The sequence below is a fragment of the Mus pahari genome, chromosome 19 (assembly GCF_900095145.1).
Source record: "Mus pahari chromosome 19, PAHARI_EIJ_v1.1, whole genome shotgun sequence".
Classification (NCBI taxonomy): domain Eukaryota; kingdom Metazoa; phylum Chordata; class Mammalia; order Rodentia; family Muridae; genus Mus; species Mus pahari.
In genome coordinates, this window is record NC_034608.1 from 86205749 (window position 1) to 86218606 (window position 12858).

The 12858-nt window shown below is 54.3% G+C and overlaps 2 protein-coding genes across 2 annotated transcripts; one reads left to right on the forward strand and one right to left on the reverse strand.

Annotated features, from left to right (window-relative positions):
• Positions 1 to 1293: 1293 nt before the first annotated feature.
• Abhd8 (abhydrolase domain containing 8) lies at positions 1294 to 8319 on the reverse strand. The gene is made up of 5 exons (XM_021218973.2): positions 8124 to 8319; positions 5948 to 6674; positions 2996 to 3166; positions 2656 to 2872; positions 1294 to 1963 (listed from the first exon to the last, which is right to left on the reverse strand). The coding sequence occupies exons 1-5, from the start codon at positions 8131 to 8133 to the stop codon at positions 1769 to 1771; spliced, it is 1320 nt and encodes a 439-aa protein (XP_021074632.1). The 5' UTR covers positions 8134 to 8319; the 3' UTR covers positions 1294 to 1768.
• Positions 8303 to 10378, forward strand: Mrpl34 (mitochondrial ribosomal protein L34). The gene is made up of 2 exons (XM_021219693.2): positions 8303 to 9691; positions 9872 to 10378. The coding sequence occupies exons 1-2, from the start codon at positions 9627 to 9629 to the stop codon at positions 10080 to 10082; spliced, it is 276 nt and encodes a 91-aa protein (XP_021075352.1). The 5' UTR covers positions 8303 to 9626; the 3' UTR covers positions 10083 to 10378.
• Positions 10379 to 12858: the final 2480 nt, after the last annotated feature.

The window sequence follows — 12858 nt, forward strand, 5'->3', positions numbered from 1 at the left end:
GTCTTCATGGACTATTTGCAACTTGACCTGTGGGTTCAGACGGCTCTGGAGACAGTGTTTATTTCCCTCATCTGGCCCTCTGTCCCAAAGGGACCGTGATTCTGCATGCCCCAGCCTTCCCTCCCAGTCTGCCTCAGTATCCTCGGGCTTCCCCCATTCTGCCTCATTGTTTTTTGTTTGGTTGGTTGGTTTTGGTTTTTCCAGACAGGTTTTCTCTCTGCAGCCCTGGCTGTCCTGGAACTCACTCTGTAGACCAGGCTGGACTCAAACTCAGAAATCCACTCGAACTCACTCCTCCCGAGTGCTGGGATTAAAGGCGTGAGCCACCACGCCCAGTGGCTTGCGGCTAACACACTCTCCTTCAATATTCCTGACTCACCACTTATAAAATCCTGGGCACCCCAGACCCAGACCTGTAGCCCTCCTGGGCCATGCCCCCGACTCTTACAGGATGGTTCTGTGCTCTTATTTACCAATCAAAACCAACTTGGGGCAAGGACCCTCAGTGTCTTATGTATGGACATGTGGATTCTCTTACAATATTCAGGTCCCAATTAACATAAATAGCATTAGACCAAATCCGAAACAAGGGGCTGCTGTGTGGCAAGGGCCTCTCTGCCTGACGTCACCATGATAGTGGGCACATGGGCTGCAGCACACCCTGCTTGTCCTCCTGTTGAGGGGACAGAGAGCAAAGGCTGTGTGCTGAGAAAGTGGCCAAGAAGCCTGAGTAGCCAGAGAGGCTGGTGCATGACAGTTTGTCCAGTTCTAGTCTTAGCTGGCAGTGTGTGTGTGTGTGTGTGTGTGTGTGTGTGTGTGGTGCACTTGTGTTCATGACTGAGGACATCCGTATCTCAGGTCAAGGGTGAACTTTGTGACAGACGGTGCTGTCATGGAGAATAAGGTGCAGGGCGGAGGAAAGCAGGCAGGGACAACAGAAGCTACTCTAGAACATTCCACTGTCTGGCTGGGCCGGTGGTGATGCACACCTTTATCCCAGCACTCAGGAGGCAGAGGCAGGTGAATCTCTGAGTTGGGGGCCAGCCTGGTCTACAGAGTGAGTTCCAGGACAGCCAGGGCTACACAAAGAAACCCTGTCTGGGAGTGGGGGTGGGGAACCACTTCACTCTCACCTTGGTCTGGTCATACCAGGAGAGCAAACATGGAGAGGGGGAGAGGGAAGAGAGGAGGGGGAGGAGAGAGGGGGAGAAACAGAGATTGAGCCAGACAGTGCTACTTGCCCATCATCTCATCCCTCAAGATGCTGAGGCAGAATCACAAATTGGAGGCCAGTTTGGATTGTCTTTTATTATTATTATTATTGACTTACAAGTTGCCATATGCGGGGATTTGTGGCTCCGACCCCTCCCTCCTTGGGTGCCTAGCTCCCAGTCCCAAGCAATGGGGATGGCGCGGTAGGGTCTCCCAGGACAGGATAGGAGCCCCTCCCCAGGGTTCTCCTTAGGGCTTCCCGGTGCGAAATGCAGCACAGCGGAGGGGAAGACCGAGTGGGGTGGCAGCCCGCGCGCTGCAGCTTCAGGGACTCAGGGAGGTAGGGAAGGGGGCTCTGTACAAGGTCACACCCTTCGGTCACGCGTGGAAAGGGCACTGTAGCTGCCCTGGGCACTGAGTCTCCAACACTGGCTGTGCCCGGTTCGCTCTGGGGCATGCCCAGGCCCCGCCCATCGGCATGAGGCCCCGCCCAGCCAGCCCACGCCCAGTCTAAGAGCCTCTACTACTCAAGATCCAGGAGTTCCGGCGGCCCTGGTCACTTCTCCTCCCCCGGAGCCGGCTCTGGCTGCAGCAGCTGTGGCTTGGGCTTTGGCTCGAGCTTTGGCTCGGCCTCGGGTTCTGGCTCCCACAGCAGGAACTCGTGTAACAGCGTGTTGACCGTTTCAGGACACTCCAGCATCACCATGTGGCTGCCTTCCTCGATGAGCTTGAGAAAGGCCAGCAGCAGGATCTACGGGCACACCGAGATGTCCCTCCCGCTGTTCACCCTTCAGCCCCACCCAGGAGGATGCCAGGGATGGCCTGTCACCCTTCTGGACCCTCTCCAGGTATTCTTAACTCAGCCAACACCCATTAAGCGCCTTATAATATGCTCGGGGTTGGCCTTCTCAACCTCGGCTCTGCTGACTCTTGGGGTTGGCTCGTTGCCTGTGGGGGCATCAGCTGTGTTGTAGGGTACTGGGCAGCCTCCTCGGTCAACCTCAGGAGTGGATGCCAGGGAAGTTCTCTGCCCTCCTCCCCTGCCCACGAATGATTCTAGATGTCTCCAAGATCCGCCCTTGGTGAGGATGCCCCTGCCTTTCCTCAACAGCCCTAAGAATCACTGAGCCACAGCCATTCAGATATCTTAACCAAAGGAAGCTACAGGTCAACAACTGCCACTCAAAGACCCCGCCTACCCAGAGATGTCAGAAGGCCACACCCATTTGGGAAGTTCACACCCACTCAGCCTTGCCCCCCACTGGCACCTTTCTGGAAAACCAGGCTTCCCACAAGCCGAGCCTACTCAGAATCCATTCTGGCAGGATGCCAGTCTTGGGACCACACACACTCCTAAGTCACGCCCAGGCACAGGCACAACCCCTGAACCCTGTGCACAAGGAGTGTGTATTGGGAGTGGTGTTCTAGATCCACAGATCCTACCTCAGCCATGCGTTGGTCCTCTTCCACTGGCACAAATTTGTCGTGCATGCCGTGCACCAGCAGCACGGGAACTGTCAGCTCCGCGTGGTAGACCTCGTCGCCTTCAGGCCAATACTGGCCGCTCATCATAGCCCGCAGCACGAAGGAGGACACATTGAACGCATTGCCCTCCTTCAGCAGCTGCTTTTCTTTGGCCCCTTGGCGGGCAAAGCCGGCCCTGGGATGCAAAGATGTCACTTGAGCCTGACCACTATGGGACACACCCCAGAGCCAGCCCCTACAGATCAGTAATGCAGGGCCACCCCTCCCCCTGCCCAGATCCCAGGGGCAGAGATCTTACTTGAGGAAACTCCAGGCCAGGCAAGGTGACAGGCAGTGCAGGACACATGTGGGCATGTTGAAGATGGAGCAGAGGCTGGGCTCCAGTGCCGTGGGACCCCCACCGTTGATCATGATCACTTTGTGTACAAGGTCTGGGTACTCATGGGCCAGGAAAGTACAGAAGGAGACACTGGGGGCAGGGATGGAAGACTCCGAGTGAGCAGGACACACATGGCGCTTCCCTCCCACCCTGATCACCAGGCAGGCCCTCAGACACCAATTTCCTGCACACTCATGGAGGGGCACCCCGCTGGCTGGGAGGGGTGTCCCTCCATGCACAGGTATGCAGTGCTGAGAACTGAGGGAAGGAGCCCGTGGCTTCATTCACACCGGGCATGCCCGGCCCTTGGGTCTTGAGGCAAGCTCGTAGCAAGCCCATGACAGCATGGGCTCATAGCCAGGGCTCATGTCCACCCTCAAGTGCTAGGGTTACAGCATACACACCCTGCAAGTTTTGGGGTAGTTCTTGTTAGAAAGAGGATTTCTTGCTTTAGCTTTGACCGGCTTGGAAATTGCTGTGTAGACCAAGCTGGACTAGAACTTCCAGAGATGTGCCTGCCTCCCAGGCATGCCTCTGTGTGACTTCTGGCATGGCTGTGACCACTAACACGGTGACCTTGGCTGTCTTGTTTCCCCCGGTGGGAATGTTCTCCCTTGGGTGGACGCTTGGTAACCTGCATACAGCACTGTCCCATCTGAGACTCACCTATGGGTGGCCACACCTTTCCAAACAGTATCTTGGGAGTGCTATCTGCCCTTATGGCTGCAGCTAGACGCTGGAATCTCCTCAGTGGTTCTCCACTGGGAGTGCTTCCGCCCAGCATCTGAAGACAGGATGTCATGGTTGCCTGTGTGGCACGGAAGGCACTCGTGGCTACAGTCCCTCAGATGTAATCACTGGGTACCAGGTAACTACACAGAGAACTACCCCCCCCCTTCTAAAACAGTCTCACTCACTCACTCACTGCATAGTCCTAGCTGGAATGGACTTCATGGCAATCCTCCTGCCCCAGTTCCTGGAGCACTGGATTTACAGGCATATGCAACCCCATGTGGCTTTTATTTTTGTTTTTGTTAAGACACCAAGTCTCAGTGCTCTGCTGCCCAAGCTGACCTTGAAATTCCAAGGTCAGAGGCTTGCCCTGCTCACCCTACATCACCTGGTTAATAGCTTGAAGGCTCCAGATAGAAGGGTGGAAGAGGAATGGGCCTGACCATTAGACCACACCACACACACACACACACACATGCACAGACATATACACAAACACGCTCACACACACACAGAATATGTAATGTTGTCCACAGTAACCCACAGTTTGTCTGATTATTACATGTTTGTAAAACCTAAACATTTTTTCAGACAGGCTGTGTTCTGTAGCCCAGGACAGGCTTGAGAGCATAGCAATGAATGCCCCTGCCTCACACTCCAAAGTGCTGAAATTACAGGCATGACATACCATGACCAGCTTTTAAAATTTACTTTTACCAGGCATGGTGGCGCACGCCTTTAATCCCAGCACTCAGGAGGCAGAGGCAGGCAGATTTCTGAGTTCGAGGCCAGCCTGGTCTACAAAGTGAGTTCCAGGACAGACAGGGCTATACAGAGAAACCCTGCCTCGAAAAAAAACAAAAAACAAAACAAAACAAAATTTACTTTTTAGGCTGGGCATGTAGCCCATACCTTTTATCCCATCACTCAGGAAGCAGAGGCAGGTGGATCGGTGTGAGTTCTAGGTCAACCATGTGAGTTCCAGAACAGCCAGGGCTATGTAGGCAGACCTGACTTAAAAGTAAAAACAACCAGCCTGGTCTAGAGTGAGTTCCAGGCCAGCCGGGTCTACACAGAGAAACCCTGTCTCAAAAACAAAACAAAACAAAACAAAAAGTAAAAACAAAAACAAAAGTAATGTTTAAATGTTTACGGATATGAAATATTCTGTTTATTGACTTTTTTTTTTATTGAGGTGCGAGGAATTGAAGCCAGGCCTTGTGCATACCAGGTACGCATGTCTACCCCAAGCGAGTTCCCAGCTTTGGTGTTGGGGATGTGGGTCCTCATGTATGTTAAACTTGCCTGGGAGCTGTGTAGCTGAGAGTGACCATTACATCTGATTCTGTCTCCGCCTCCCAAGTGTGGGAGGGTAGATGAGGGCTGCCATGCCTGACTTTCAATGCTGTTTATTGATTTTTGAGACAAAGTCTTATCCTATAGCTCTGACTGGTCTTAAATTCATAGCAATCCTCCTGCCTCGGTCTTGGAAGTTCTGGGGTATCATGCCCATACTCTGTAGTTTGTTTTTTGGTTGCTGTTGTTGTTTTTAACATAGGCTTTTGCTATAAGTGTAGCCCTGGGTTGGAAACGACTTCATAGCCGAGGCTGGCCTTACATTTTGAGCTATATTCCAGCATCAGCCTCCTAAGTGACGACACACACCTGACCAGATACTAATGACTAACATTATTTGCTAGGTCAGAGCTCTAGTGTCAAGCTACTCCCAGCCCCCTCACTGGGGGATTCTAGGCAACTATGCCCCCAGCCTCCTCATTGGAGATTCTAGCCAGGGCTCCACCCCTGAGCCACGCCCCTAGCCCCTCACTGGGGGATTCTAGGCAGGGCTCCACCCTGAGCTACGCCCCATGTCCTTCACTGAAGGATTCTAGGCAAGGTTTCACCCTGAGCTATGCCTCCAGCTCCCTCAGTGGGGTTCTGAGCCACGCTCCCAGCCCAATCTCATTTTCTAAGTAAAGTTGTTGTTGTGTGGGGTAGCATAGAAGGCTTTTATTCTAATCTTTGGGATGTAAAGGCAGGAGGACCAGGTGTTCAAGTTCAGCCTCAGCTACATAATGATTTTTGAGGCTAGCTCCAGGGGGAAGGGAATGGTCTGTGAGCACCCCACTCGGATCTTACCCGTAAGAATGGCCGATGAGCACATTGCGCTTCTTGGCATAGCGTGTGAAGATGGCCCTCATATCCTCTGCCAATGCGTAAAAGGTGTAGGCAGCTGCCACCTGCGGCGCAGAGCTGGCTCCATGGCCCGCCAGGTCAGGTGCCACCACCTCATAGCCGAGTCGCACAAAGAAGTCTAGCTGCTCCTTCCAGATGGCGAGTGAGCCACCGACTCCGTGGATGAAGAACAGCACCACATCAGCCTGCGCACCCTTGCAGCTGGTGATGCGCTGCTCACAGTCGATGTGGATGGTCCTCTTCGGACGCCGTGGGCGGCGCCGCCGCCCGCTGCCCGGGTTGGTCCGGGTGTCTCCTCCTGCGGGCTCAGCCAGCTCTACCTCGAGTGCGGCAGGCGGGTCACCGGAGCCACTGCGGCCTTGCAGATCCGCACGAGGCGCTCGGCCCAGGTTCTCCACCACCAGCCTCCCGTTGCGGTACACTGTGATTCGGCGCTGGCAGCGCACAAGGCCCGTCTTGACCCCTGGATCATCTTCAGGAGGAGGTGGTGGCGGCGTGGGTATGGGCGCGGGCCCCGCATGCTTTACCCGAAGCACCCGGCCTGGCTTGACCTCCACGAACGTGTAGCCGTCACTGGACTCGACACTCTCCAGCGGCCGCACAGCGTTAGGAGGAGTCCCCAGCAGGCAGCAGAAAAAGCCATCTGTCACCCCAGTCAGCATGGTGTGTTCTGGAGAGAGGAACAGTGACTAGCTCAAGGTCGGTGGCTCTGGCCGTGCATCGGGTAAGCAGGACCTGGAAGCCCCTTCCAGGTTTTCCCGGACACCCCAATGCCAGACAAGTTCTCAGGGTGTCCCTTAGTACAGTACTGAAGAGAGCATGGGGGAGGGGGGCTTCCAGAAGGAGAAAATATTAAAGCAAGAGCCCATTGCAAGGAGACCCTTGCCCCACCAGCTGGAGTTTATCATTTATTCACAAATCCGTACCGTTACGTACGAATTCATCCACACACTGACTTATGCGAGCGTGGATGCAAGCTGGTTTGCATGCTTACTTTGGAGAAAGAAGCTCATGTAGCCCAGGCTGGCCGGGAAGTCCTCATGCTCCCCAGGCTGACCTTGCTCTGGCTTCCACCTCCGGAGTTGAGCATACAGACCAAGGGGAACCTCAGACTCCCACAGTCCTCCTGCCTTTACCTTCCCAAGGGCTGGGGTGACACACGTGTATCAACATGATGTCATTGGTTTGTTTCTGAAACAAGGTCTCATTCTGTAGTCCTGGGCTGCGCACTGGTCTCAAACTCCTTGCAATCCTCCTGCCTCCATCTCTGCCAGTACTAGAATGACTAGTGTGAACCCCCATCACTGCTAACCTTTTACATGGGGTTTCATTCTGTAGCCCAGGCTGGCCTCAACTTTGTGCTCAAACTCCTGGGTGGTGAGATGACAGACCATAAAGCCTGGCTCTTATTCTAAAATGTCAAAGTTCTTAGCTCAGGCCTCTAGTGTTAATCTGACTAGTGACAGATGAGGCCGGGGAAGGATGTTGGCCACTGGAACTCGGGTTGTATCCGGCTCCAGGTTCAGAAGAGAGCTAGAACTGACTCGCACAGTGGTGAGAACTGATGGAGGCTGTTCGAAGGGTACACAACCCTAGTGGCAGCCAGGAGGATAAAGGCAGAACCTGACTGGGGGCCTCTGGGCCTCCATCCGGTTCCCTTGGCCACCCCCCGGTGTCCATGACAACCACAGGCGGTTACATAACTCCAGGGGATACCGGAGCAGCACACCCCCATTGTCTGAGGCATAAGGATGGGACCAGCTTCGTTTTTTCATCACAGCCTGGGCGCCGCTGGAGTGATGGTCATTAAATACCCCGCTCGTGATGGCCCCGGATGCTCTTAAGGTAAAAGCAGGCCTTGCTCCTCATCTCTAAGGCTGTGGAACCCCGACTGTGGCGGCCTCTCTAAAGCGCAGCGCCAGTCCTGTTCCTCAGCCCGACCCGCTTCTCCCTGGAGTCCGTCACCCCCGCGGTGAGGTCAAGGCCACCGGGGTTCCGCAGCATCCTAGCAGTGCGAATGCGGAGCTTGGCGGTTATCCACCCCCGGCACCACCCCCCCCCCTCAGTGGAGGCCTGGCAGCCTGGTGACTCCTCTCTCCGGGGAACAGATCCAGCTCACCTGAGGTCATCGAGGGGCCCGGGGTCCGAGGCAGGACGCAGGGGTCCCGGGCGGAGAAGCCAGCGTCCACCTGCAGGTGCCGCTTACATGGTGGTGCGAGGTCGGCCGCATTAGCGCGGACAGGCGCGGGCCCGGACGGTCAACGCAGGGGCATCCCGCAGCCGCGTAGCAAACCGGCCCTGTAAGTCCCACCCAGCGTGGGCGGGGCCTGGAGCCGATGGGCAGGCATCTCGGCCTATTGCAACGGCGAGCCCGACTGGCCTAGATAACCGTCCAACCAGAGGCTGCTCTTCCCAGGATCAGCGCGCGCTCTGCAAGCAGCAGCCCCACCCCTGCGAAGAGTTTGGGGGGAATGAGGGAGGGATGGGCTAGCGCCTGGACCGAGAAGGACTTGCAGTCGAGGGACAGCGAGTAGCTTGGGAGTGTGGGGGATGCGCTCTGTCTGGGACAGGGTCTCCTCAGCCAGCTTCTGCCTCCCACAAGGCGGTATGCCCTCTGTCTCTTGATCTTCTCGTTCTGCACACCTCCAAATCTCTACACGTCCAGGTCGGGAAATAGACAAAACGTCAAGGTAGGCATTTGAACCAGAGGCTGTGTCAGAAGTGTCAGAGCTGCTGCGGAACTAGCGAATGGGAATTGCATCCTAGTGGTGGAGTCTCGGCTACACCAAGACCATCCCACCCTGACGCGCTGTTCGCTCATGGGCTCAAGGTGCAGCCCAAACACTTGGCCGCTATCCCTTCTACACACAATAAGTACTCAACACGTCGCCTCAATTATTTGTAGGTACAACTAGCCATTTTAGAGTGTGGGTAAGGACCATGAACTTCAGAGATGCTGGTGTGCACGGCTTCCTGTGGCTGCTGGCACGGCTGTCTGGACATCTTCCTTAGAGCAGTGGAGAGCTATGGAAGGTGTGTGAAGAGGAGTCCAGATCTGAGCTACAGGAAGAAAATTCCCCCAGGCCAGCCTGAAGGATTAAACTAACCAGAGCAAATTCACAACGCACGAGTTTTTGAGATTACGAAGAGCTGGAGCTCAAGGACATCCGGGCTGCGCGCCAAGAGAAGTCTTGACTGCGGGCGCCAAGAAGCTGCCAGCCCGCTCAGTGCCAGCTGCCTGTCTTCAATGAGGGCGGGTGAAAAGGCCAGCAGCCTGTTCTCCGGACTGCTGCCAGAGTCGTCACCACAACTCTGGGGCGCCCTCTACCAGTGGACGAGGCGAAGAACTACAACTCCCAGAAGGTCAGGGGGACAGAATGTCATACGCACACGCAGGAGGCTACATTCGTTCGCCCTCTCCTGGTCATTTTGGAGAACTACATGCCACTGAGGACAGACATCCCTCACCCCCCCTCCATCGTCACCTGCAGGTGTGGAACTACAGCTCCCGGAATGCCCCGCGGCAACAAGAACTACATTTCCCAGAAGGCATTGTCAAGGAGCCCAGAGTGTAGGAACTGGCGTTGACCCGGACAACCGGACCAGTGACCCGCCGCTGGACATGGCTTTCCTAGCCCGGTGCTTTGGGTGCCAGACCTGCAGACCGGTGGCCCTATTGAGTGGCAGGTGAGTGTTTGGGGATACCCTGCTCCAGACTGGAAACAAGGGTGATCTCTAGACTACCATGCGTACTTATGTAGCGCCTTTTGTAAACAAGCTCTTTTGTTGCCCTGCCCATTACAAAGGCGGCTCAGAAAGTCATACAGCGTACATTCTCTGAGATTCACGGTTCCTCTGGTCCCACAGCTATCTCCAGTCCAGAGTCTGGATGGGGCTCCCGGACTCCTGGCCTCTCTCCCTGCAGCAGGCCCGCGGCCGCGCGCGCGGAAACGAGTATCAGCCGAGCAACATCAAGCGCAAGCACAAGCACGGCTGGGTCCGTCGGCTGAGCACACCTACCGGCGTGCAGGTCATCCTCCGTCGCATGCTGAAGGGCCGCAAGTCCCTGAGCCACTGAGGAGCGCGACAACGCCGCGGGGAATAGACTCAGACGCCCGTAGAGTTGCCCGAGGGCGAGCAGATGGGGCAAGCTGAAAGTGGGGATCTGTCCCTTCGTAGGTTTTTAGACGCATCCCCCGTCGACAGCTGCTTACCAACCACCAGCACCTGCGATACCTCGTCCATTTCTGTGAATATATTTGAAGGCATCTTTGCAAGACAGGGTCATTAAAACACGGACACCACCCCTACGTTTCCAGCTATTCCAAAGTATTACCGACTTGATAATAAATATTCACGTTTCTTGTACCACTACGTATGTATTAACTTACAGTTCTGGAATACTGGTCGGGGGTTAGGGACTCCGACAGGGCTTTTAGCTCATAGGTTCTGTGTCCCTCACAAACAGGTGCTGGCTTCCCTTTTGGCCGAATGTCTGTAGTTAGTAACTGACTGTCTTCTCCTTTTAAGGTGTGAATGCCTGGGATTGAACTTAGGTCCTGCAGCATTCAGCAAATGCCTTTACCTGCTGAGTTATGTCAGCAGCCCCTGCCTTGTCATGAAGGGACCCGATGCTTGATGGGTAGTGTGGATTTAGACCTGGGGTGTTGGAGCACATGGGGGTCAGATCTGAAATAGAAACAGGGGCCACAGGACCTGAGAGAGAATACTCTCCTGAATGGGGTTAAGAAAAGCTTCCTGGAGCCGGCAATGGTGGCGCACGCCTTTAATCCCAGCACTTGGGAGGCAGAGGCAGGTCCCAGCCTGGTCTACAAAGCCAGGGCTATACAGAGAAACCCTGTCTTGAAAAAAAAACAAAAAAGAAAAGCTTCCTGGAAGAAAGGGCTGGGCCTGCAGAGGGAATGGATGGGGGTAACTACCAACATGGGGGGGAAGCCTGAGGGCCTGGAATTTGGACCCCTGAGGTAGGACTAAAACCTTGGGCTCTGGAGAACTACAGCAGGTGTTAGAGCCAGACTTAGAGCAAAATCTGACACTGCCTACCCGTCCTCCCCACAAGAGAGCCGTGTCGGGAGGAGGGTCAGGCGTTCATGGCTATTGTCATCCACTCTTGAATCCCGAGTGGCATTGTTTTAGATTGATGTATTGATTGATGTATTTATGTTGTATATGCCTTTTACTTGTGGCTTAGTTTGGTTTCTACCAAAAGTAGCTGGTTAGGAAACAGTTTTCTGTCTCAGCTCACAGTCCATCTCTGAAGATGGTCAGGCAGGACCTGAAAGAAGGAGGTGATGCAGAGGCCATGGAAGGATGCCACTGTTGCTCAGCCTGCTCCTCATGGTTTGCTCGGCTTGCTTTCTTACAGAATTTAGAACCACCATCCCAGGCATGGCACCACCCACAAAGGGCTGAGCCCTCCCCGACAATCACTGATTAATAAAATGTATAGTCATGATGGCCTTGAACGCCTGACCCTCCTCCCGACACGGCTCTCTTGTGGGGAGGACGGGTAGGCAGTGTCAGATTTTGCTCTAAGTCTGGCTCTAACACCTGCTGTAGTTCTCCAGAGCCCAAGGTTTTAATCCTACCTCGGGTCCAAATTCCAGGTCCCTCAGGCTTCCCCCCATGTTGGTAGTTACCCCCATCCATTCCCTCTGCAGGCCCAGCCCTTTCTTACAGTTGGGACACATACCTTTAATCCCAGCATTCAGAATTTGAGACCAGCCTGGACTATACAGAGAAACCTTGTCTCAAAGAAAAGAAAACGTCCCACAGGCTTGCCTAAAACCCAACCTTATGGAAGGATTTTCTTAATTGATGCTCCCTCCTCCAAGGATTCTAGCTTGTATCAAGTTGGCATAAAAAATTATCCAAGGGAGTCTCCGTAAGTGAATTGTTTATGGTGCAAGCTTGAAGACCTGAGTTTATGTCCCCATACTCACAAAAGGCCAGACACATCAGTGGCCCCAGCACTTGGGAATCAGTGGTAGGCAGATCCCGGGGTTTGCTAGCCAACCAGTCTAGCCAAAATGGTCCAGTTCCAGGTTCAGTGAGAGACCCTGTCATAAAATATAAATGAAGGGTCTGAGGCTATACCTCTGATAGAACAGTTGGCCAGCATGTAATGACCCAGGTTCCATACCTAGCACCCCATAAACCCTGGTGACATGCACTTGAGATTCCAGGGTCTCAGAGGCAGGAAGATCAGGACAAATCATCCTTAGCAACATAGCAAGATAAGGCCAACCTGGGCTTCATAAATTCCTATTTCTAAGTAAATGAGGGCTCAGCATGGAAAGGCACTTGCCGGTCAAGCCTGGTGACCTGAGTTGATACTGGAACCCACATGAAGGTGGGCAGAGTGGTCCTCTGCCCCCTACATTCACCACACACACAACGACACAGTGTGATGAACAGGTCAGTGAGTAAGGTGGGGAGCCATAGAAGACAGCACAGTGGAAGCCTTAGCTGCGCACCACACAGCGCTAGTCAGAGCGCATGTATGAGAAGTAAAGTTTAAAAGCTGAGTAGTGCTGCTGCACTCTAATCCCAGCACTCGGGGGCAGAGGCAGGCGGATCTGTGAAATTGAGGCCAGCCTGGTCCACAGTGAGCTCTAGGGCAGCCACAGCTGTACAAGTAAAACCCTCCCAGCACTCAGCAGGCTGATAGCTACATCCTAAGCGAATTCCAAACCCAGCCTAGGCTGCACAGACCTGTCTTAAAAACATGAAATTGGAGGCAGAGGCAGGCGGATTTCTGAGTTCGAGGCCAGCCTGGTCTACAAAGTGAGTTCCAGGACAGCCAGGGCTATACAAAGAAACCCTGTCTCGAA